Source organism: Anolis carolinensis, chromosome 1 (assembly GCF_035594765.1).
Source record: "Anolis carolinensis isolate JA03-04 chromosome 1, rAnoCar3.1.pri, whole genome shotgun sequence".
Taxonomy (NCBI): domain Eukaryota; kingdom Metazoa; phylum Chordata; class Lepidosauria; order Squamata; family Dactyloidae; genus Anolis; species Anolis carolinensis.
The window spans coordinates 281003905-281028572 of NC_085841.1; the positions used below are offsets into that span (position 1 = coordinate 281003905).

Genomic DNA, 24668 nt, shown 5'->3' on the forward strand with positions numbered 1-24668 from the left:
CCTTCCACACAGCTGAATTAAATCCCACATTTTCTGCTTTGAATTGAGATATATGGCAGTCAACACAGATACTCCAATTCAAAGCTGGGTGGAAGGGTCCTTATAATGGTGCGCTGTTTGTGGACCCACAAACAGTGTGAGCTGGAGAAAGCCTATTATCTCCCTCAATACCAACTTCTTTTTCTTTCCAGCCAGTAGGCTGTTAGGAATTGTGGGAGTTGAAGTCCAAAACACCTGGAACGTTGAAGTTTGCCCGTGCCTGGCCTACGCTGATGCGGTGGGGTGCGTTGTTAATTTACATCTTTCCCATTGAAATAAGGAGAGTTCCCAGACCGAGAGATATAGGTGTGTGCATGACTGAAGTACAGAACCAAATGGATGCCAGGACCAACTTTTGCAGCACATGCCCTCTTGAGGAAACTGGCAGAAAGCAGGGTTTTACTGAATTACTATTCTCATCTCATACATTGGTTTCCATCCATTTAGTTGTACCTAACTGAAGAGGTTTGGGCTCCACAATGAAGAACATTCATAGTGGTCACTGAAGAATAGACTCCCATTAGCCAGTTGGCCTTCACTGAAGGTGGATACATCTTGAACATCCCTTATCTGGAAATCCAGAATCTGAAAGTGTCCATGGATGACTGAGAGAGTGACACCTTTGCTTTCTGGTGATGCAGTGTACACAAACTTTGTTTCATGCACAAAATTATTAAAAACATTCTGTAAAATTACCTTCAGGAATACATATAATGAAACATAAGTGAATTTTGTGTTTTGACTAGTCACACCTCCCATGTATGCCGTTATGTATGTATATGCAATGCAGGTATTCTAAATAAAACAACAATTCTGCTGCCAAGCATTTCCTATAAAGGATGTTCAACCTGTGCAACAACTTTTACATGGATACCAATTGAATTCCATATGGTAGCGGAACTTGTGGCAAGTTATTTATAACACATAGGCCTCTTCAACCTGCGGCCTCCAGGTGTTTTCCACTTCAGCTCCCAGAATTCCTGACCATTGAACAAGCTGGATAGGGCTTCTAAGAGTTGGAGGCACAAACATCTGGGGGGCTGCAGGTTGAGGAGACCTGCACAGCATTCTGTCAAACATATGTCCCAATGTTTCTTTACTGCAAATGGTGTGGGCATAGAAGGGCTGTTTCCATCTATGGGGTGAGCTACTGAACCCTCATGGCTGTCCTTTTGAAGCAATTTGAAGAGGTGACTATTGCTTGTGAGAAACCTTTGATCCCTATAATTTGGTTTTGATTATTGTCTGAGCAGTTATAGAGTCCTATCTAATGTCACAGAGATAATACAGAACATTTTCTTACCAGTTTTGATGAATTTAATATCTGATACAAACGTGGACATTTCTAGAATACTTACCGTATATACTCGAAGATAAGCCTAATTTTTCAGCCGTTTTTTAAGCTGAAAAAGCCTCCCTCGGCTTATAATGGGGTCAAGGTCAAGGCCGGCAATGGGGCCTGCAGGCTATTGCTTGCAATATATGATATATTTCTCTCTTACCCTCCCTTATCAGTGTGTTTTCTTTTGCAAAACCTCCCTCGCTCTTAATCAAGGGAATGTTTTGAAAAGGGAAAGACACCCTTGCAAGTCGGGAAGAAGAAAAACATATATTCATTAATCTTATGAAAGCATTTTTGTTAAACTCTCCTACAGATTTATAGGCATTAACCCCTTGCAAGCTTTATGTAACTATATTTCTCTATCTATCTCTCTACATTAATTTTATATATGAACTAGCTATGCCTGGCCACGCATTGCTGTGGTGAAGTATGGTGGTATGGGAAATAAAGTATTGAGGAATTGGTGGTAATTAAGGTAAAGGGTAAAGGTTTCCCCCTGACATTAAGTCCACTCGTGTTTGACTGTGGGGGTTGGTGCTCATCTCCATTTCTAAGCCGAAGAGCTGGCGTTGTCCGTAGACACCTCCAAGGTCATGTGGGATGACTGCATGGAGTGCCGTTACCTTCCCGCCAGAGCAGTACCTATTCATCTACTCTCATTTGCTTGTTTTTGAACTTTAGGGTTGGCAGAAGCTGGAGCTAACAGTGGGGGCTCTCTCCGCTCCCCCAATTCAAACCTGCGACCTTTCGGTCGAGAAGTTCAGCAGCTTAGCGCTTTAACATGCTGCGCCATCAGGGGATATTCTTTCCTAAAGGTTGTGAATATACAATATTTTTTAATATTTTTTGTCTGTGTTAGCTGGCCCTGATTGTTTCCTTTGTGGAATTTCCAATTTCCCTGCTTTCAGAGTGTTGCTCTTTATTTACTGTCCTGGTTTTAGAGATTATATTGTTCTGTATTATTCTATCACAATAATTATTTCATATTAAAGTAGAATCTCACTTATCCAACATTCGCTTATCCAATGTTCTGGATTATCCAACACAGTCTGCCTTTTAGTAATCAGTGTTTTTGTAGTCAGTGTTTTAAATTCATTGTGATATTTTGGTGCTAAATTTGTAAATACAGTAATTACTACATAGCATTACTGAGCATTGAACAACTTTTTCTGTCAAATTTGTTGTATAACATGATGTTTTGGTGCTTAATTTGTATAATGATTACCTAATTTGATGTTTAATCGGCTTTTCCTGAATCCCTTCTTATTATCCAACATATTCACTTATCCAACGTTCTGCCAGTCTGTTTATGTTGGATAAGTGAGACTCTACTGTATATTGATAATCTTATATTATCTGCTTAGAACTGGATTATATGAGGCCCCCTCTTCACAGCTGTATAAAATACACACTGAAGTGGATTATATGGCAGTGTGGAGTCAAGATAATCCAGTTCAAAGCAGATGATATAAGATTATAAATAGGTTATATAGCTGTGTGGAAGGGCCTTGAGTCTACACTGCCATATAATCCAGTGCAAATTAGATAATCCGTGGAAGAGGCCTAAGTGAGGCCTAACTCTGCCTGTCCCTTGGGCTGAGTGGGTTGCTAGGAGACCAAGTGGGCAGAAGTTAGCCTTCTAACTGGCAGCAATTGGATAAAAACAATTATTCCTCTCCCTCTAATTAGGACTTTATTTTTCTTTTCTTTTTGTTGTATCAACCTAGAGGCGTGGATGGTGGGTTGTGTTGTCAAATTTCAAGGTGGGGGGAGCCTGTAGTTTTGTTGTTTTGTCGGTCGCCAGGATTTCATCACTCTTATATACAGTAGAGTCTCACTAATCCAAGCTAAACGGGCCGGCAGAAGCTTGGATAAGCGAATATCTTGGATTATAAGGACTGATCAAGGAAAAGCCTATTAAACATCATATTAGGTTATGATTTTACAAATTAAGCACCAAAACTTCATGTTATACAACAAATTTGACAGAAAAAGTAGTTCAATATGCAGTAATGTTATGTTGTAATTACTGTATTTATGAATTTAGCACCAAAATATCACGATATATTGGAAACATTGACTACAAAAATGGCTTGGATTATCCAGAGGCTTGGATAAGCGAGGCTTGGATTAGTGAGACTCTACTGTATATACAGAAAAGATGTTTCCCTCATATGTTTGCAGGTCTTTGCAAATCCTATATACATTAAGATCCATGTACCTGTATATCTGTAGCCATATATGTACATTATTTTTATATATGAATTTACCCTAATATGTTTGTAAGTCTCTGAAAATCCTATATAGATATAATTATCTATATAAAGAGAGATCTCTGGATAGATATGAATATATTCTTACCAACTTATATAGAAGGCTTGCAAATATTACAGGGGGGAAATGAACACACAAATATATATAGACATGTCTAGAGAGATATGAATATATACTTGCAAATATTGTAGGGGAAATGCACACACACACACACACAGAGAGAGGATTTGCAAACATTTCAGGGGGAAATGCATATGTGAAATTAATATCTATAATTATAGATCTATATCTAGGTCTGCATTGTTTATATAAGCACTAGCTGTGCCCGGCCACGCGTTGCTGTGGCGAAGTCTGGTGGTATGGGAAATAAAGTACTGAGGAATTGGTAGTAGTTAAGGTAAAGGGTCAAGGTTTTCCCCTGACATTAAGTCCAGCCATGTCTGACTCTGGGGGTTGGTGCTCATCTCCATTTATAAGCCGCAGACCCGGAGTTGTCCGTAGCCTCCTCGGACGTCATGTGGTCAGCATGACTGCATGGAGCGTCGTTACCTTCCCGCCGCAGAGGCACCTATTCATCTACTCTCATTTGTATGTTTTCGAACTTCTGGATTGGGAGAAGGTGGGGCTAATAGTGGGGGCTGTGTTCATCTGCGACCTTTGGGTCCAGAAGTTCAGCAGCTCAGCGGTTTAACACGCTGCGCCATCAGGGGAGCTTATTTTCTCAAGGTTGTGAATATACAATATTTCTGATTGTTTTTTGTCTGTTGGAGGCAAGTATGAATGTTGGAATTAGGGGAAATGATTAGCATGTAATGGGCTTGCAGCTTTAAAGCCTGGCTGTTTTCTGGCTGAGTGAATTTTTTGTTGGGAGGTGTTAGCTGGCCCTGATTGTTTCCTGTCTGGAATTCCCTTGTTTTGAGAGTTGTGATGAACCATGGGCCTTGTAGTCCTGCTCAGGACATTGTAATTCCTGATGAAGATGAAAACTTGGGTTTTTTACCTTCCCAGTCTGAACTGGATTCCTCTCAGCCAGATCTTTCCCAGGCAGATCTGGGAACCTTGCACCTGCAAGAAAGTTGTGCCCCAGAAGTATGTCAAACAACCCCAGAGCCTACTTCTCCCGTGTTCTTGCGCCGGGAGTTTTGTAAACAACAGAGAAGTTTGGATTCAGCTTCGCGCAGGAGTGCGAGGATAGCAGCTAAGAATGTTGCCAATTAACACTGGTTCTCGTGAGAATCTTTAAGGAGTTTAACATCTGGTCTCAGAGTTTAGCTTTCGTTTCTGATTCCCAGAGAACCGCTTTGGTGAGAAAGTTGGACTCTATATAGGTGTTTGGGCCGCGTAGCAACTTCGCGGAGTCAATTCGTCAGCCTACGGAGCGAGTTGTGTCTGGACAGCGCGCTCCGGTTCAAGCCTCGCTCCTGCTCAAGCCTTGCCTTGCTATCCAGCCTTCGCCTTGCTTTCCAGCCTTGTTTATCTACGGACTTTGCCTAGTTTCCCAGGATCAATCCTTGCCTTGTTCCACGGATTTATCAAGTTATTCCACGGACCTTGTTCTTGTTCTTAGTTACCTTGTTCCACGTTCAAGATCAAGTTATTTCCTAGCCACGCTCAAGTTTTATGGACTAAAGGACCTTGTCATCTCCCCTCACTTTGCTTGGCAAAGTGAGTGTTTCGGTTATTGGATTACAACTTTGGACCTTAATATTTCATATTGGACATTATTTCTTTGGACTAATTTTGACCTTTCCTGAAAGGTCTGCTTCTGGACTATCTTTTACATTTGCTTTTACTAACTTTATATATTTCCTTAATAAAGATATTAGATAGATTCTGGCTTCTGCGTATGGTTATTGGTGCTCTGTAGCCTGGGTCGTGACAGTTTGACTCCGCCCCCCTAAGCACCAATTAACCTTGGCCAGAATGTCTACCGGAACCGTACCCGGTGGGCAGCCACTGAGCTACACCATCAGCAAGGACGAAGTGGATCCTCCCCAGACCCTCGAGGCACTCATTGATCAATGTTTACGGGCTGAAGTCATGATTGCCAACAGGAAACAGTGGGTTCGAGGCCAGGGCAGTAGAGCCGGGGCAAAACCCCCCGCTCCCGCCAGCGTTCAGCCACGTCCAGTGTGGAGACCCCCACCGCCAACCCCATACCCCAGAGGAGGCGAGGAGGTGCCGATGCAGTTGGGCAATGTGCGTCCCAGACTAGATGCCGCCGAGAAGGCCCGTCGTCAACGCTTAAACCTCTGTTGGTACTGCGGGAACGGGGGCCACTTCGCCAGAGAGTGCCCAGCCAAGGGGAAGCCTGCCGCCCGGCTTGCGGCGGCGTCCTCCACGGAGACGAAGACGTCTGAGCCGACTGGCACACAGCCGGCGGGGGAAGCCAACGACCGGGTGTAGAGAGGCTCGCCAACCCGGTCAAAAAATCCATTCAAGAGCCGCCAACCGGGGTCCTGTTCCTTCTCGTGGTCACATTATGGTCAGCAAAAAGGGGACCCGTCATGATCCACGCCATGATAGACTCTGGAGCTACCAACAACTTCATTGATAGAGAGTATGCCGACTCTCTGGGATTACAATATCATGATTTCAAGAATGCCCGTGTGGTGCAAGCCATTGACGGCCGCCCCCTCAAGACGGGCCCCGTAAGTCAATGGTCGGAACCCACCAGGATGTGGATAAGAGAACATATGGAAGAGATTTCCTTCTTTGTTACCGAGGTTCCCCATTTCCCTGTGATTTTGGGAATTCCATGGCTGACTCTCCACGACCCTAACATCTCCTGGTCCAACAGAGAACTGCAGTTTGCTTCACCGTACTGCCAAAACCATTGCCTCGTAGCCAAGGTATGCCATGCCACAGACACCGAGCCCATCATCACCTTGCCAAAGAAGTACTCCGAGTATTGGGATGTATTCAATGAGAAAGAAGCCGAGAAATTACCCCCACATAGACCTTATGACTGTGCCATTGACTTGGTGGAGGGGGCCCCGATCCCGCGAGGGCATCTCTACTCCCTGACTGAACCAGAGCAAGAAGCTCTCAGGGAATTCCTAGAGACAAACCTTCGCAAGGGATTCATCAGACCCTCTCAATCCCCAGCCGCCTCTCCAGTGATGTTTGTGAAGAAGAAGTCAGGGGAACTACGATTGGTGGTGGACTACAGAGCATTGAACAATATCACCAAGCGGAACAGCTATCCCCTGCCCTTAATCTCGGATCTACTGGATCGGCTTCGAGGAGCCAAGGTTTACACCAAGCTGGATCTTCGGGGGGCTTACAACTTAGTTCGCATCAGGGAAGGGGACGAGTGGAAGACCGCCTTCCAGACCAAATTCGGATTATTCGAGTCCCGAGTTATGAATTTCGGTTTATGCGGAGCCCCCGCAACGTTCCAGCATTTTGTCAATGACATTTTTCAGGACTATCTGGACAGGTTCTTGATAATCTACCTGGACGATTTTTTGGTGTTTTCTAGATCACAATCAGAACATGAGAACCACGTCAAAATGGTGTTACAACGATTGCGGGATCATGGACTTTATGCCAAACTGGAAAAATGCGCCTTTGATCTACAAGAGGTAGATTTCCTTGGTTACCGCATCTCGCCTTTAGGGCTCTCCATGGATCCAGCCAAGGTTTCAGCAGTATTGGAATGGCGGGCGCCAACTAACAAGAAAGAGGTGCAGCGTTTCTTGGGGTTCGCGAATTATTACCGCAAGTTCATTCCAGATTTTGCCCACTGGTCTGACCCAATCACTAGCTGCATCCGTGGAAAACAGCCCTTCCGCTGGACTGATCAAGCAGAGAAAGGGTTCCAGCAACTAAAGAAATTATTCACGTCCCAGCCAATTCTACAGCACCCAGATCCTGGAACCCCTTTTGTTGTGCAAGCGGACGCCTCGGATGTGGCAATTGGGGCTGTACTCTTACAACCGGTGGGAGACCACCTTCATCCCTGTGCCTTTTACTCCCGTCAACTAACCACACCAGAGAAAAATTATACCATTTGGGAAAAAGAACTACTGGCCATAAAGGCAGCTTTTGAAACTTGGAGACATTGGCTAGAAGGGGCCAAATTTCCCATTGAAGTCCACACTGATCATCGTAATCTAGAACACCTAAGAACTGCCCGCAAACTAAACCAGAGGCAGCAACGTTGGGCTTTATTCTTTGAACGTTTCAACTTCCAGATCCATTATGTGACCCCAGCCCAAACCAAGCAAGCAGACGCCCTGTCACGTAAACCGGAATACGCTGCAGGACGCAAGGAGACCTTTGAATCCCAACTGCTACAACCCGAGAACTTTGCCACGCTCACGGTGGGGAACACCAAATCCATTCCCATTGGTTCAACTTCCCCTACTCCAGGACCCATCTGTGCTCAAGAAATCAGGGCTAGTCAGCAAGCAGATGCCTGGGCGCAGGACCAACTTCGCCAAGGTCTGCATTTTCCCTTTTCACTTAAAGATGGGCTGCTCTGCTATAGAAATCATGTTTATATCCCACCCGGACCGGGCAGGGAAAAAGCGCTTCGCCTGTGTCATGACTGCAAACCAGCAGGACACTTCGGACTATTTAAAACTATGCATTTGATCCTAAGGGATTTTTGGTGGCCCAAGATCCGCAAGGATGTAGAAAAATATGTCAACACCTGCCCAGTATGCCAGCGCTCCAAGATACGAAGGGAAAAGCCCTCAGGGCTTTTACACCCCCTTCCTACCCCATCTCGCCCATGGGAAATAATTTCCGCGGATTTCATCACTGACCTACCACCTTCCTGTGGATTCACCACGATCTTAGTGGTGGTGGACCTTTTCACCAAGTTAGCCCATTTCATTCCCTGCGAAGGCCTCCCCACGGCCAAAGAAACTGCGGATCTATTTCTTCAGCATGTTTTCAGACTACATGGATTGCCCAAGAGTTTAGTCACAGACCGTGGATCTCAATTCACCTCTCGTTTTTGGAAGGCACTACAAAAACTACTGGGCATAGACTCTCGCTTATCTTCAGCTCATCATCCCCAAACAGATGGGCAAACGGAGCGCACCAATGCCACTTTGGAGCAGTATCTTCGCTGTTATGTAAACTACCAACAGGACAATTGGGCTTCTCTGTTACCACTGTCTGAGTTTGCCTACAATAATGGAGTTCAAGCTTCTACAAAAGAAACGCCGTTCTTTGCAAACTACGGCTTCCATCCACGTTTCTTTCCCCCTGTCATTGAAACTTCAGAAGTTCCCGCAGCAGAGGATTGGTTGCAGGAACTCACAGCGGTGCAACAACTTTTGCTCCAGCAACTGGACCAAGCCAAAGAAGACTATAAACGCCACGCTGACAAACACCGCCAGCCGGGCCCTGAAATCAAGGTAGGAGATCGGGTTTTTCTGTCCACTCGCTTTCTGCCCTCCCACCGCCCTTGCCGGAAGTTAGATGCCCGTTTCATCGGCCCCTATCCAGTGGTGGCGCAATTAAACCCCGTGACTTTCAAACTCCAACTTCCGCGTTCAATGCGCATCCACCCAGTGTTTCACCGTTCCCTGCTCCTTCCGGCGGATGGTGTGCGTCCTGATACAGACCAACCGGCCCCCCCTCCTGTTTTGATGAATGGGGAGGAGGAGTTCGAGGTTGAGGACATTTTGGATTCTCGCTTTCATCGCCGCCGCCTACAATATCTCATTGACTGGGTGGGTTTTGGGCCTGAGGAACGCTCTTGGGAAGACGCCTCCACAGTCCATGCTCCTGATCTAACCCGTCGCTTTCATCTGACCTATCCCACCAAACCGCGACCTCGCGCCTCGGGGAGAGGATCCCAGTTTGGGAGGGGCCCTGAGGAGGGGGATAGTGTGATGAACCATGGGCCTTGTAGTCCTGCTCAGGACATTGTAATTCCTGATGAAGATGAAAACTTGGGTTTTTTACCTTCCCAGTCTGAACTGGATTCCTCTCAGCCAGATCTTTCCCAGGCAGATCTGGGAACCTTGCACCTGCAAGAAAGTTGTGCCCCAGAAGTATGTCAAACAACCCCAGAGCCTACTTCTCCCGTGTTCTTGCGCCGGGAGTTTTGTAAACAACAGAGAAGTTTGGATTCAGCTTCGCGCAGGAGTGCGAGGATAGCAGCTAAGAATGTTGCCAATTAACACTGGTTCTCGTGAGAATCTTTAAGGAGTTTAACATCTGGTCTCAGAGTTTAGCTTTCGTTTCTGATTCCCAGAGAACCGCTTTGGTGAGAAAGTTGGACTCTATATAGGTGTTTGGGCCGCGTAGCAACTTCGCGGAGTCAATTCGTCAGCCTACGGAGCGAGTTGTGTCTGGACAGCGCGCTCCGGTTCAAGCCTCGCTCCTGCTCAAGCCTTGCCTTGCTATCCAGCCTTCGCCTTGCTTTCCAGCCTTGTTTATCTACGGACTTTGCCTAGTTTCCCAGGATCAATCCTTGCCTTGTTCCACGGATTTATCAAGTTATTCCACGGACCTTGTTCTTGTTCTTAGTTACCTTGTTCCACGTTCAAGATCAAGTTATTTCCTAGCCACGCTCAAGTTTTATGGACTAAAGGACCTTGTCATCTCCCCTCACTTTGCTTGGCAAAGTGAGTGTTTCGGTTATTGGATTACAACTTTGGACCTTAATATTTCATATTGGACATTATTTCTTTGGACTAATTTTGACCTTTCCTGAAAGGTCTGCTTCTGGACTATCTTTTACATTTGCTTTTACTAACTTTATATATTTCCTTAATAAAGATATTAGATAGATTCTGGCTTCTGCGTATGGTTATTGGTGCTCTGTAGCCTGGGTCGTGACAAGAGTGGTGTTGTTTGCGATATTTTATGTGCTTCTATTGTGTGTGGGTGTCAGAAAAGAGAGGATTTGCCAGACTTTGATGATGGGAATACTTTGTTGGGAGGTGTTAGGTGGCCCTGATTGTTTCCTGTGTTGAATGGCCCTGTTTTCAGATTGTTGTTCTTTATGTAGTGTTTTGATTTTAGAGATTGTATTGTTGTGTTTTATTATAGCAGAGTAATTTTTATATATTGATTTTATTGTTTTTGAATATTTGGAGCCAGATTGTATTCATTTTTACAGTTGACAGCAACATAATAATAATAATAATAATAATAATAATAATAATAATAATAATAATGGGTCTGGTAATACATACTGCTTCACTGCATTGTGAGCTTCCTTTCTGGAAGAATCCTTTCTTGGGAGGTGTTAGCTGGCTGTGATAGTTTATTTTGTGGCATTCCCAATTTTCCTGATTTCAGAGTGTTATAAAAATAATAAGTTACTATTATTAGTTATTATTATTGTATTGTTGAATGATTATCAATGTTCTAATAATTATTATTCCATTTGTGAATGATTATCACTGTAATAATAATAATAATAATAATAATTTACTCTTATTTTGAATTGTTAATACATTGTTGGATGATTATCAGTGTTATAAATATTATTATTATGACAGCCTTGAATGTTTATTATAGTTGTAATAATAATAACTTGTTATGATTAGTTATTATTGCATTGTTGAATGATTATTACTGTTATAATAACAATAATAAATTACCATTATTATTGGTTATTATTACATTCTTAAATGATGACCAGTTATTATTATATTCCTAATAATTATTACTGACAGGGAAGGGAAAGGTGAGGGCGATAGGGCTTGAGAGGGAAAAAAGGGGGGGCTGCTGAGGCATTGGAGGGGTTGTCATTTGTGGGTGACAACAACAACAACCACAATAACAACAGAAAAGGGGGGGCTCAGCCTGGGCCAACTTGGGCCTTCCCTCGAGTTGTTTTGGGTGCCAACTTCCACCCTTCCTGGCCTGCGGCTCTTTACTTTTCCCCCCGTCAGCCGTTTAACTGGGTGAGGGGGAAAAGGAAAGGGCCTGAGGCCGGGAAGGGCGGGGGTTGGCGCCCAAAACAACTGGAGGGGAGGCCCAGGCCTGCTGGAGGGCCATGCCCTCCTCTTCCCCCCTCACCTTGAAGTTTTCAAAGAACCGGGGAAGAAGTCCTTGAGGCGGACCAGGGTATAGACGGCGCTGCGGAGGGCCTGGTAGGAGGAAGGCCGAGGCCGGGAAGAGGAGAGAGGGTGAGGCGGGGGGGGCCTTCCTCGCGCTGAGGGGAGGGGAGGGGGCGGGAGGAGGGGGCCTGAACGGCGACCCTCCATGGGCCCTGAGGGGGGAGGAGATTGAGGGGGAGAGGGCAGAGGAATCCGCCTTCCTGCCTTCCTTCAGCCCAGGCCCAGCTCTGAGGCGAAGTGTTTGTGAGACCTCCTGGGTGAGGATGATGTGTGTGTGTGCGCGCACGTGGGAAGGGAGGAGAGGGCAGTGTGCGCGCAGGTGCAGATCGCCTGTTGCGGTTTTTGGGCTTTTGTTGGCCCTGTGATTGTGTTTGCCATCTAATTGTGCTGTATCTTACTGGAGCCGTGGATGATGGGCTATGTTGCCAAATTTCAAGGTTAGGAGGCCTTTACTTTTGTTGTTTTGTGCATCGCCCTGATGCCATTACTCTTTTATATAGATAGATAGATTGAATGTTTGCCTGTTACTATGTTGGCAGCTGGCCTGAGTCCCCATGGGGAGATAGGGTGGGATCCAAATGAAGTTTTTTTTATTATTGTTATTATTATTATTTATAAGGTTATTGTTGATACCATATTGTTTTTGTTGCCCCTACTTTTCCACTTATAGAGCTAGTTTATTGTTTTTATTTGAATTACGGTAAATATTCAAAAACATTTAACCTACTGATGCCCCAATTAATGTAATTTTATTGGTATCTATTTTTATTTTGAAATTTACCAGTATTTATTGAATTGAATTTATTAGCTGCTGCATTTCCCACCCTTGGCTTATACTCCAGTCAGTAAGTTATCCCTGTGTTTTGTGATAAAATTAGGTGCCTCAGCTTACATTCGGGGTGGCTTATACTTGAATATATATGGTAATCCATGTTTATTGCTGAGTTCATGCAAGCACAGGCTGTCATTAATTGCAGAATAAAAGTTAGTATTTTCTGTGGTACTTCGCAGAAGTATTCCTCCTCTTTTTCACATTTGTTGTATTGTTGAAACCTCTAAGACACCTTATTATCTAGTGCTGCCCAGGTTCTGTGAACTCAGGACTGGATTCTTTGATTTAGCCTACTCATCTGTTATTCAGTCTGACTACTTCAGTCAGTTTCAAATCGGTCTTGAAGAAAATAATTACATAGGAAATCCTGAAACCAGTTTGAGGTCCAGATATTGATTACACAAACCACAGAGCACTAATGCACAGTAAGGGCTTTCTTCTGTGTGTGTGTGTGTGTGTGTTTTTGTCTAACCTCTACAGTTTCAGGCTTATTTTGAACTGTATTTAAATGGTCACTGTAGATGGGGCCTTTCTCAAGCATTATTCTCCTTTTTAATGGGACATATAGCCGTATGTTGTGGCCAAAGCATAATAGCCTCAGCTTGATAATTTGGGGCTTCTGGGGAGAGTTCAGGTTTAATTAACTCTCCATTTATTTGTCTTTTGAGCAGTTGGTTGTATCCATAGAACTCTCCTCCAGTTTTACAACCAAGAATTGGAATGGGTTTCACAGCATTGTTGCCATGTGATATACAGTAGATATTCAACACTATAAAGTTGCGCAGTATTTTTTACTATGGCACAGAAGGAAATAAAAACAAACTGACACTTGTAGGTTGCATGAATATTCAGACCCATTTTGTGACATGGCTAAAGATGCTCTTTGGTAATTGAAGTCATTTAAGTTGTTGGATGGAGTCCACCATTTTGCAATCCCGGTGTCACTCATCTCGGGTTAAGTACATCCATTTTTGGAAGGTCCCAGAGTTTGTTGGAGGTAGCATGTATGCAAATGGTATGATAGCTAAGGAGCTATTTGAACAACACCTCAATGAAATTGTGCAGAAACACCCATTAAAGTTGGTTTATAAACATATATTCTAAAATATGAAACAGTATTACAGCCCTTATTACATAAAGAAAGCCTTAACTGCAAACTGTTTACTCATCAAGTAGCAACATTACATATGAAAGCCATTTCAGTTCCAGGCTGTAACACAACAAAATGCAGAAAACTGAAAGAGAGCGTAGATGAATATTTCTGAAAAGCATTTTGTATGCCTAAAATGGGCAAAACTAAAAGCCATATCCAATGCATATATATTGCAATTAGTTATTTACAGCATCGTGTTATTGAGATCTTCCATGCAGTGTTTTTTCCATATAGAAAAAATTGTGTTGTTGAAATAGGACTTTGTATGTTACAATCCTTTTCATCATATGCACATATAATAGACTATACATTTGTATACTGTTTACTATTTGCTTTTCTTTGGCTAACATAATATGATTGTTGATTGTGCGAGAAATGACTGAGTATATTTTTGGAGTGAATGAGTGCTTTAGCCTTGACAGCTACTGTGGCTTACAATAGATGTGGTGGGACAAGGGATGGTGTTGAGTACTTATGTGGCTTCTCATGACAAGTACACAGTTCATCTCTTTTCCCCATGCATGTGCTGCATCAGGTAGCTTTGGATATGGGAAGCTTTTGTCTAAATCAGTGATTTCTAAACTTGGGTTCTCAGAGGTCCTAGGTAGGATGATTAGTAAGAAATTATGACAGTTGTAATCTAACTACATGTGGGGACATGGTTTTTAAAATTACTTGTTCAGATTTACAACTGCATGAACCGGAGGGATCTAATAACTCCCACCATCTCTTGCCACTAACCATGTGGACCAGGACTGAATCATCAGGATAAGGCCATCTTGAGGAAATCTAGGGACAACATAAGCAAGTGTGTATTTATTTTGAGAACTGCAATCTAATTTTCTATGTTTTCCCTCAAATATCAGGGATGAATATATGCCTGATTTTGTGGTAATGATCTACCTGAAGCAAGGATGGGGAAAATCAAATTCACAGGTTGAATGTAGACCACAGGTTTTCATTATCTGGCCTGTGGCTGCTTTTACCATTGAGCAGAATCCTCATTGACTACCATAAGTTCTTTTTTTAGAAATTTCACAGAGGGATATCCAGTACAAGAAACAATTCAATCCAAGATGGCTACTGATTAGATGTATGTTATGCAGAGATGTAGGAAACCTCCATTGTACAGCCATTCACTTCACTCCTTTTGCCCTATTGCTCCCATGGGATCTACACAAAAGTACAGTGGTGGAACTTTGCACTTCCTGAAATCCAAATAGGATCTTTGCCCTCATCTCCTTTTTTAAAAACCTGAAGTCATACAGTCATTCCTTCATACAGAAATATGATGCCGATTGATATATTTGGGATTCTCTAGTTGGAGAAATTGATACCACAAAGTACAAATAATCTGAAACTGTCATAATATTATAAACTTTTTATTCAACATGGTTTTAAATAAGTATCCTTAGTGCTTTAGAGATAAGAAGTGAAAATCAATTCTGTGATACTTCAAAGTTTATTGAAAAAGTACATAAAAGTCAGTACAAGTTGATCTACTATGTCTTTACATGAAAGCCACAGCTTGTGACCTAAATTGTGCAATCCATCTGCCATGGAAGGAGGTCTGCCAATGGTTTGATAAATCTGATTTGTTTATTGGCTATCTGCCTCTTGCTAGTTGGCTTCTCTATGTGGTAGGGCTGTTTTATGCCAGTTCCTTCTTTTGGAAGCCTCCAAGTGTGTACCAATTGACATTTTGGTGACTTTTGAGTAGGAGAAAAGGTTTGGAAATATTGAGAGATTTGGATTTGGTCAGGCAGAGCAACATGGGGAACCTCCAAGGGTCTCCAAGTACACCCTTGCTTTATAGAGTCACAATTGGTTTCCGTTTACATACTCTGAGAGTATGTTTTTAGTGGAGAAGCTTTGGACAGGAGGTGTATTAGTCTTTTACTCTCAATTTCTACCCTATGGATTCTCTAGGTCTTGGTGTGGGACAGCTATTCTAGCTCATACTCATGGAAGGAACTATCATAATTCACAGCTTAACTGAGAACAGAAGCAGAGAGACCCAAATAACCTACCTCAGAGCTGTTGGTTGCCTTAACTACTTTATACTTTTAATGTATTTTAGCAATTAGACTTTATTATGTGGTAATGTGTGTGATGTGATATAATATGTTTAAGTATTTTAATTTTTTTGTTTTATTATTAAAGTTTATATTAAGGTGGTTTTATTTATTGTTTTTGATTGGATTTGTTTTTGATTTGATTAGTTTATTATGGCATTGTTGTTTGCCACTTTTGTTGGAAGCCGCCCTGAGTTGCCTTGGAGAGATAGGGTGGGCTACAAATAAAGTTTTGTTACTATAATTATTATTACTATAAATGTTCAGCCATCTATCTCTCAGAATTTTCAAAAGATTCGCCTTCTGCAACACTCTCCCTACATATCTGCCCAAGTTCTGTATGCATGTTTTCCTTACCTCTCAATTGATGGTAGGATAGCCATGTGGGGAAGAAGTATCCTTTCTGTGTCCAAAACTGTCCTATTGCAAATTATGTGCTTGTAGCCTAGGTCTGCATGGAAGAAACTATAAAGACATAAGGTTAGAAATTAGTGTATCAGTTTCATATCCTTATGGTGTTCTTTAGAATTTAATTTTGCACAATTATCTATAATTCATTCTAATACACCACCTTAAAAATAAATGTATGTTTTGATTCAAAATCAGTTTGTAAACCATGTTCAACTTACAAATGACCCATAGTTAAAAAAAACGGGAGTAAGACAACTAGAAGTGAAAGAAATCTACTCGTGGGAAGGGAAATTTAACTCCTGAAAGAATTATCATGCGGCAAAGGTGTCTCCACTGAAGCTTTTTTTTTGCCAATCCTTGTTTCCACAACAAGCCACATTTTTCCAAATCCAGTTATCACAGAGACAGAAAGTGAGGAGAAATCTTCTGAACAGGGGCATAGACAGCAAAACAAACACCACAGGGGTGTTAACAATCCTATGCTATTCAAAGCTTTATATAGAGTTAAACTTAAAAATGTACTTGCTCCGACTTACATACAATTTCAATTTAAGAACAAATCTACTGAACCCATCTTGTTCATAACTTGAGGACTGCCTGTAGTTTTAAACTGTTTAGTTAATCGTGGAATTTGGGAATCAGAAAAATCAATCAACAACATAAATGTCTATGAAGTGTTAATGTATTTGGGCCAGTGTAAACCAAGTAGATTAAAGTAATTACATAATTTAAGCAGAGAGGTTTTTTTTGTCATGTAGTGTAAATCACACATTCACATACTGTCACTAACATGAAGGATTCAAAAGCCCAGCTTATATGTACTATATCAATATATGCATAAGGCTCAAACTTTATACAGCTGTGTATACTCATGTATGAGTTCACTTCATTTTTTGGTTGAAGGCAGATTTTAGTGCAAAAATGTTGGGTTTTGATAAGTGAATAAGTCAAGGGTCATTCTGTGAAGAGGTGAAAGCACCAATTCTGCCTCAGGGGCCCAGTAGCTCTTAGCCACTACTGCCATTTCTCCTGTCAGAAATTCAAAAAGGCCAGAAGTGGTGTCACGGCAGAGAGAGTAGAGGGGACAGTACTTCCTTTAGGTTCTCCTGGGATAGATTAAGCCCTCACTCTTCACTCTTGTCAGATAAATGATTTTTAAAAAAGAGTTATAGTACAGTACCTACACTGACTCATGGATAAGTCGGCCTAGGTTTATTGAGTCAATCTCTTGACTAAAACTTCTAGACTTATAAATGAGTATATGGGGTAATGAGCTTTTTAATCTTCTGATGTGCATGAACTCTGGTCAGAGCTGTCATTATTACCCAATTACATTATTATCGAGTTACGATAATAATTTGAACCACAGCCAGGCTGTGGCGCAGGCTGGTGAACACTCAGCTGCAGCCAGCTGCAACAAATCACTCTGACCAAGAGGTCAAGAGTTTGAGGCCAGCTCGGAGCTGCGTTTGTCTCTGTCTTTGTTCTATGTTAAGGCATTGAATGTTTGCCTTATATGTGTAATGTGATCCACCCTGAGTCCTCTTCGGGGTGAGAAGGGCAGAATATAAATACTGTAAATAAATAAATAAACAAACCATGTAATTTTATCTGAACTGCTGTTTTTTATAGTTGCTGATATTTTCAGATTTTCTAACTATTTTAGCTACAATATTTTGGCATGGGAGAAGGTCTATCAGGATAATACCACAAGTTACCATACTAGATTACACCTATCCTAGTGATGCCACTGAAACCCCTTAAAATTAAGAGTATTTCTTTACCTGTACAGAAGATTTTCATCTAATATGAGAAGCAAGAAAAACATAGTGAGAAAAGGTAATGTTTAACTACTTGTGGCTCTGAAACTACTTGTTCAGACTTTGCTTGCACTGTGTCTCAATCAAGAAATGATGTATAGTAGAGTCTCACTTATCCAACACTTGCTTATCCAACGTTCTGGATTATCCAACACATTTTTATAGTCAATGTTTTCAATACATCGTGATATTTTGGTGCTAAATTCGTAAATACAGTAATTACTACATAGCATTACTGCGTATTGAATTACTTTTTCTGTCAAATTTGTTGTATAACATGATGTTTTGGTGCTTAATTTGTAAAATCATAACCTAATTTGATGTTTAATAGGCTTTTCCTTAATCTCTCCTTATTATCCAACATATTTGCTTATCCAACGTTCTGCCGGCCCGTTTATGTTGGATAAGTGAGACTCTACTGTATGTGATTGCTGTTTTTAGTTTTATAATTTAATGATTTTAATTTATTGTTATTGTTGTTGTTTGATATGTGATGTTTTAAACATGTAAGGCATTGAATCTTTGCCATTGATTATGTTGGGAACTGCTTTGAGTCCCCTCAGGGGTGAGAAAAGCAGTATATAAATTCAATAAATAAATACATAAAATAATAATAATGTGTTTAAATCTATGAATGGGTCTATATAAGATGTATGTGTTGGTATAAATTTCCTAGAAGATGCATATACCCTGTTTCCCCGAAAATAAGACAGGGTCTTATATTAATTTTTGCTCCCAAAGATGCACTAGGTCTTATTTTCAGGGGATGTCTTATTTTTCCATGAAGAAGAGCTCTCATTTATTGTTGAACAACAAAATGAACATTTATTATATACTGTAAAGTAGTTGTAATCACAAACCAGCATAACCAGACAAACTGTGAATCCTATCAAGAATTTATTGTTACTACCATTATTTACATGTACAACAATCTATGGTACCTCTTGCAGTTTAGGTTTCACAAGGTTTCCACGCTGATTTCTCTCTATTCTAGTTTCAATGTAGTCATGAATGATGAAGAATATAATATACTATAATAATAATATGATAATATAATAATAATATAATGATATACAATATATTAATGAGATAATACAATAATAGGATATAATAATAACAGAATATGATAATAATATGGTATTAATAGGATAATATAATAATGGGATATAATAACAGAATAGCATAATAATATAATAATAGGATAATATAATAGAATAATAGAATGGAATAGAATGATATAAAATATATTAATAGGATAATATAAAATGGAATATAATAATAACAGAATATGCTAATAATAATATAATAATATGATAATATAATGGAATAATAGTATAGAATATAGTGATATAAAATATATTAATAGGATAATATAAAATGGAATATAATAATAACAGAATAATAATATAATAATATGAAAATATAATAGAATAATAATAGAACAATAATATAATGATATAATAATAATAGAAAAATATAATATAATGATATAAAATATATTAATAGGATAATATAATAATGGGATATAATAATAGTAACAGAATATGATGATAATAATATGGTAATAGAATAATAGTATAAAATGCATCCTGTACCTTTAAGAAGCAGAAGGAGCAGGACGAGTGGAAAGCCCTCTTCCTTCCCTCCCACCCTCCCTTGCCCTGGCTCCAGGAGCCAATCAGAAGCCTTGGGGGCGAAGGGAGCATGGCCAGGACGGAGCCTTGTCTCGGAAGGAAGAAACGGCAGCGCAGCAGCAGCCACGGAAGGTTCTTCAAGCCGTGTCTCTCCCTCCCTCCGGTGTGTATGAGTGCTGCTTTAGCCCTGCAGCCATGTTTCCCAATGGAACTCTGCTGCAGCCTTAGTTGCTAGGTCTTACTTTCAGGGGAGGCCTTATATTTGGCAATGCCCCCAAACCCCTGCTAGGTCTTATTTTTTGGGGAGGTCTTATTTTAGGGGAAACACGGTATGGTTACTGCTTTTTAATTTATTTTGAGTACTTTTATTAATATCCCATTGCTGGAGAAGATAAGTAGATAATTAGGAACAGAATCTTGTACTGCCATCAGTTACATTCCTGTTTTGAATAATCTTCTTAGTGGCATATGCCCTGTAAATGCAAAAGCCTCATCTCTCATCAGTTTCAGAATGTGATGCCATTGAATTGTGCTGGTTAAATTTTTATAGAGCTAAATCGGATTAGCTATTCATTCTGCTGTTTAGAAAAGCTACTAGCCATGTGGTACAGCTCCTGTGGTGCCTGTATTGCACGTTTACAGGCAAGTTGTTTCTTGAAATAAGGGGGTATTACTGTATAGCATTGATGCCACTTTACCTATTATGATTTCACCCTATAGAATTCTGGGATTTGTTGTTGAACTCTAATATCTCATTAGCATAAAGAGCTGTAATTATGTAGTGGGAAGCAACCTCAGAACCTTGTTTTTAAGAAATCTGCATTGTGAAATCTACATATAAAGAACCAGTAGTAGTAGTAGTAGTAGTAGTAGCAGCAGCAGTAGTAGTAGTAGTAATAATAATAATAATAATCTGTATTTATACCCCGCCACATCTCCCAATGAGGGACTCGGAGCAGCTTCCAATCATAAAAAACATAATTTTTATATATAAAAATACAGCCTGTGTATGTTTGTGCATGTAGAACTTAAAAAGTAGTCTGTTGATCAACTTGAGATTTTGACACAACATACCCTGTTTCCTCGAAAATAAGACATCTCTTGAAAATAAGACCTAGTAGAGGTTTTGCTGAATTGCTAAATATAAGGCCTCCCCCGAAAGTAAGACCTAGCAAAGTTTTTGTTTATAAGCATGTCTGTCAAACAGAACACCAGAGCATACAGAATTGGTAAATGTACGTACCATAGATTGTTGTGCATGGAAATAATGGTAGTAACAAGAAAATTTTGATAGGATTCTCAGTTTGTCTGGTTATTGTGTGTGATGACAACTACGGTATTGTACAGTATATAATGTTTGTTTTTTTGTTCAATTATAAATGAGTTCTTCATGGAAAAGTAAGACATCCCCTGAAAATACGACCTAGCGCATCTTTGGGAGCAAAAATTAATATAAGGCACTGTCTTATTTTCAGGAAAACATGGTAGCATACCAATATGTGCCTTCTTTAATAATGAGATTGGGGAGGGAGAACCACGGATGATGGGATATGCAATACTTTCAATCACTTCTCCTACAGACCACTGTGACATGCAACAATGACGGATCAGGACCAAACCTGGCACACAGACCCCCCATACCCTACTTTATGTCCTGGTGCAGTTAGGGGAGAACAGACCATGGATGATGGGATTTGCAGTACCTTCACCCAAATCAGACCACTGCAACCCCCATGAATGACAGACCTGGACCATATTTGGCACATAAACACCCCATTACCCACTTCACGTCCTGGTGCGGATAGGAGGAGGGTGGACCACAAATGATGGGATTTGCAGTGCCTTCACTCAATTCAACTCCAGCATAAACAGACCACTGAGACCCACACAAATGACAGACCTGAACAAACTTGACTCCTCGTGACCAATAGAAAATACTGGAGAAGTTTGGGGAATACTGACCTTGATTGATGAGAGTTATAGTTCACCTGCATCCAGATAAACTGTGACCCCCACCGACAATGAACCAGGACCAATCATAGCACAGAAAAACACCAAGACCAACTGAACATACTGCTGTGGTATGTGGACATTGAGTCATAGAATAGTAGAGTTGGAAGAGACCTCATGGGCCATCCAGTCCAACCCCCTGACAAGAAGCAGGAAATCGCATTCAAAGCACCCCCGACAGATGGCCATCCAGCCTCTGCTTAAAAGCCTCCAAAGAAGGAGCCTCCACCACAGTCCAGGGGAGAGAGTTCCACTGCCAAACAGCTCTCACAGTGAGGAAGTTCTTCCTGATGTTCAGGTGGAATCTCTTTTCCTGTAGTTTGAAACCATTGTTCCGCGTCCTGCAGGGCAGCAGAAAACAAGCTTGCTCTCTCATCCCTATGACTTCCCCTCATGTATTTGTACATGGCTATCATGTCTCCCCTCAGCCTTCTCTTCTGCAGGCTAAACAAGCCCAGTTCTTTAAGCCTCTCCTCATAGGGCTTGTTCTCCAGACCCTTGATCATTTTAGTTGCCCTCCTCTGGACGCTTCCCAGCTTGTCAACATCTCCCTTCAATTGTGGTGCCCAGAATTGGACACTGTATTCCAGGTGTGGTCTGTCCAATAGAGGGAGAGCATTACTTCCCTGGATCTAGATGCTATACCCCTATTTATGCAGGCCAGAATCCCATTGGCTTTTTTAGCAGCCGCATCACATTGTTGGCTCATGTTTAACTTGTTGTCCACAAGGACTCCAAGATCTTTTTCACATGTACTGCTGTCGAGCCAGGCATCCCCCATTCTGTATCTTTGCATTCCATTTTTTCTGCCGAAGTAAAGTATCTTGCATTTGTCCCTGTTAAACTTCATTTTGTTAGTTTCGGCCCATCTCTCTAGTCTGTTAAGATCGTTTTGAATTCTGCTCCTGTCTTCTGGAGTGTTAGCTATCCCTCCCAGTTTGGTGTCATCTGCAAACTTGATGATCGTGCCTTCTAACCTTTTGTCTAAGTCATTAATAAAGATGTTGAACAGAACCAGGCCCAGGACGGAGCCCCGCGGCACTCCATTCGTGACTTCTTTCCAAGATGAAGACGACGCATTGGTGAGCACCCTTTGGGTTCGTTCGCTTAGCCAATTACAGATCCACCTAACCATAGTTTTGTCTAGCCCACATTTTACTAGTTTGTTTGCCAGAAGGTCATGGGGGACTTTGTCGAAGGCCTTACTGAAATCCAGGTACGCTACATCTATGGTGTTCCCTATATTGACCCAACTCGTAACTCATGATTATGGTTATGGAAATTGTAGTTCACCCTTATCCAGAGTGCCTTAAACTCAGCCAACAAAAGATCTAGACCAGACCTGGCACAATGACCCAACATAGCCAACTCTACATACACTCAGGCGTTGGGGGTGATTGCCCTGGGAAACCCAGTCATTCCAACCATCATGGTGTTTGAGTTCAAACGAGTCCAATTTCCAACATGCCTTGCGATCGCAATGATCATCAATAAAGTGCAGGGGCAATCTTTGCAAGTGTGCAATTTAAAATTAGGAAACAAATGCTTCACTCATGGACAATCATATGACTTGTATTAAATCTAATTTTTCATCTTGAATGATGGATGCAAAAATGCTTTGTACAAACTTTAGTTCTGTTTTACAGCTTCACATTTACTAGTAATAATAACTGGTCTATGTAAAAGTTTCTGGAATTGCACTCTGAAAGGAAAGCTATGCCTTAAAACAGCACTTCTCATTCTTGACCTGTCAGTTTCCTTCACAATAGATTCGGGCATCAGCCATCATGACTTACCTACATTATATATGTGCTGTCTGCAGTCCAGTTAGAAAGGTGAAAAACAATAAAATACGTAAAAACTGTAATGCAGCATTGTGATAAAATGGGTGAAAATTAAATGTACATAGAACTACGGGTTTGATCTACTATCTCTTTGGTCCACAAAGCACAGACTTAAAATGTCATTTTGTTAAGTTTGTTGTTGAAGGTAGGCAAGGCAACTGTATTATATGTGGCAATCCACAGCATTGTGTGCTTTGATTACATTATTTCATTGTGAACTAACCTAAAACAAGGTCACTATTTGGTTGAAGAAGATTCTTTCATTTCTTTGTACATAATCAACAAGCATACAAAATCTTGTTAGTTACACTTACTGATAACTTTTTCAGCTTTTGATAAATATTGTGGAAGGTTATTTCTATGAAGCTTAGTTTGTTGGAAATAACAACCTTCTCAAGCCTCCTCTATTTGATGTTTGTCCTTTTTATAAGTGTGTCGTTTTATTTCCTGAAGTATAGGTGAAGGTAAAGGTTTTCCCCTGTCATTGAGTCTAGTTGTTCCTGAAGTATATGTCTTACTTGGTTTACAGTTTTCTCATCTCTATATACTTAAAGCAGTGAGAAGGGCTGCAGATTATGTGACTGATTCAGTGACAGTTTAGGATGTTCAGGTTTTAAAAGGATGACAGTTAGAAATGTCAGTTGAGCCTTGAGTCAGCTTGAGTATAGAAGTCTGTTAGAGTGCAGAAGGTAGTGCAGGAAGTTAGAAAACTGTTGAGGCTTGTATTTCTTTGGAAGTAGACTATTATTAAAGAGAACTATACAAAGCAATATAGTTTTGAAGAAACTGTTAAAGATTATAAGTTAAAGATACAAACTAAAACAGTTTAAAGGTTAACCTGACAAGAAATGTGCCTCTATCTTTAAATACATGAAGTTATAAGTAAACAAACATGTTTAAAATAAGTCTGCTTGAATCTTTGTCTGCTGAAAGCATCAAATAGAAACTTCCTGAAATTCTGCTACCCATTAGGTTGTGATCCTAACAGGCCATATAATCCATCATCCCAATATCGTTTTAATTCTAATGACCTTTGCTAATATTAGTTTCAAGTTTGAATAAAATACTAGCAATATTTTCTGCACTTTCAAAAGCATACTGCAACAATATTTAATCATTTTGGATAAGAAAATAATAAAGGTAAACACAAATCATACAAATAAATACATGGAAGAATATAAGTGAATAAGGAATA

General features: G+C 40.9%; 1 protein-coding gene across 6 annotated transcripts in view; it reads left to right on the top strand.

The window, feature by feature from the left end:
* Positions 1–24668, top strand: part of immp1l (inner mitochondrial membrane peptidase subunit 1) — a 68539-nt gene that overhangs the window by 1332 nt on the left and 42539 nt on the right. Inside the window, exons 2-3 of one of the 6 annotated variants that reach the window (XM_062980357.1) lie at positions 192–282; positions 2063–2196. The exons of 3 other annotated variants lie outside the window; for them this stretch is intronic. In XM_062980357.1, coding sequence (XP_062836427.1) covers positions 273–282; positions 2063–2196 — 144 coding nt within the window. In that variant the 5' untranslated portion in view covers positions 192–272. The remainder of the gene's footprint in view (positions 1–191; positions 283–2062; positions 2197–24668) is intronic. 2 more of the 6 variants (XM_062980565.1, XM_008106490.3) reach the window with 2 other exon arrangements.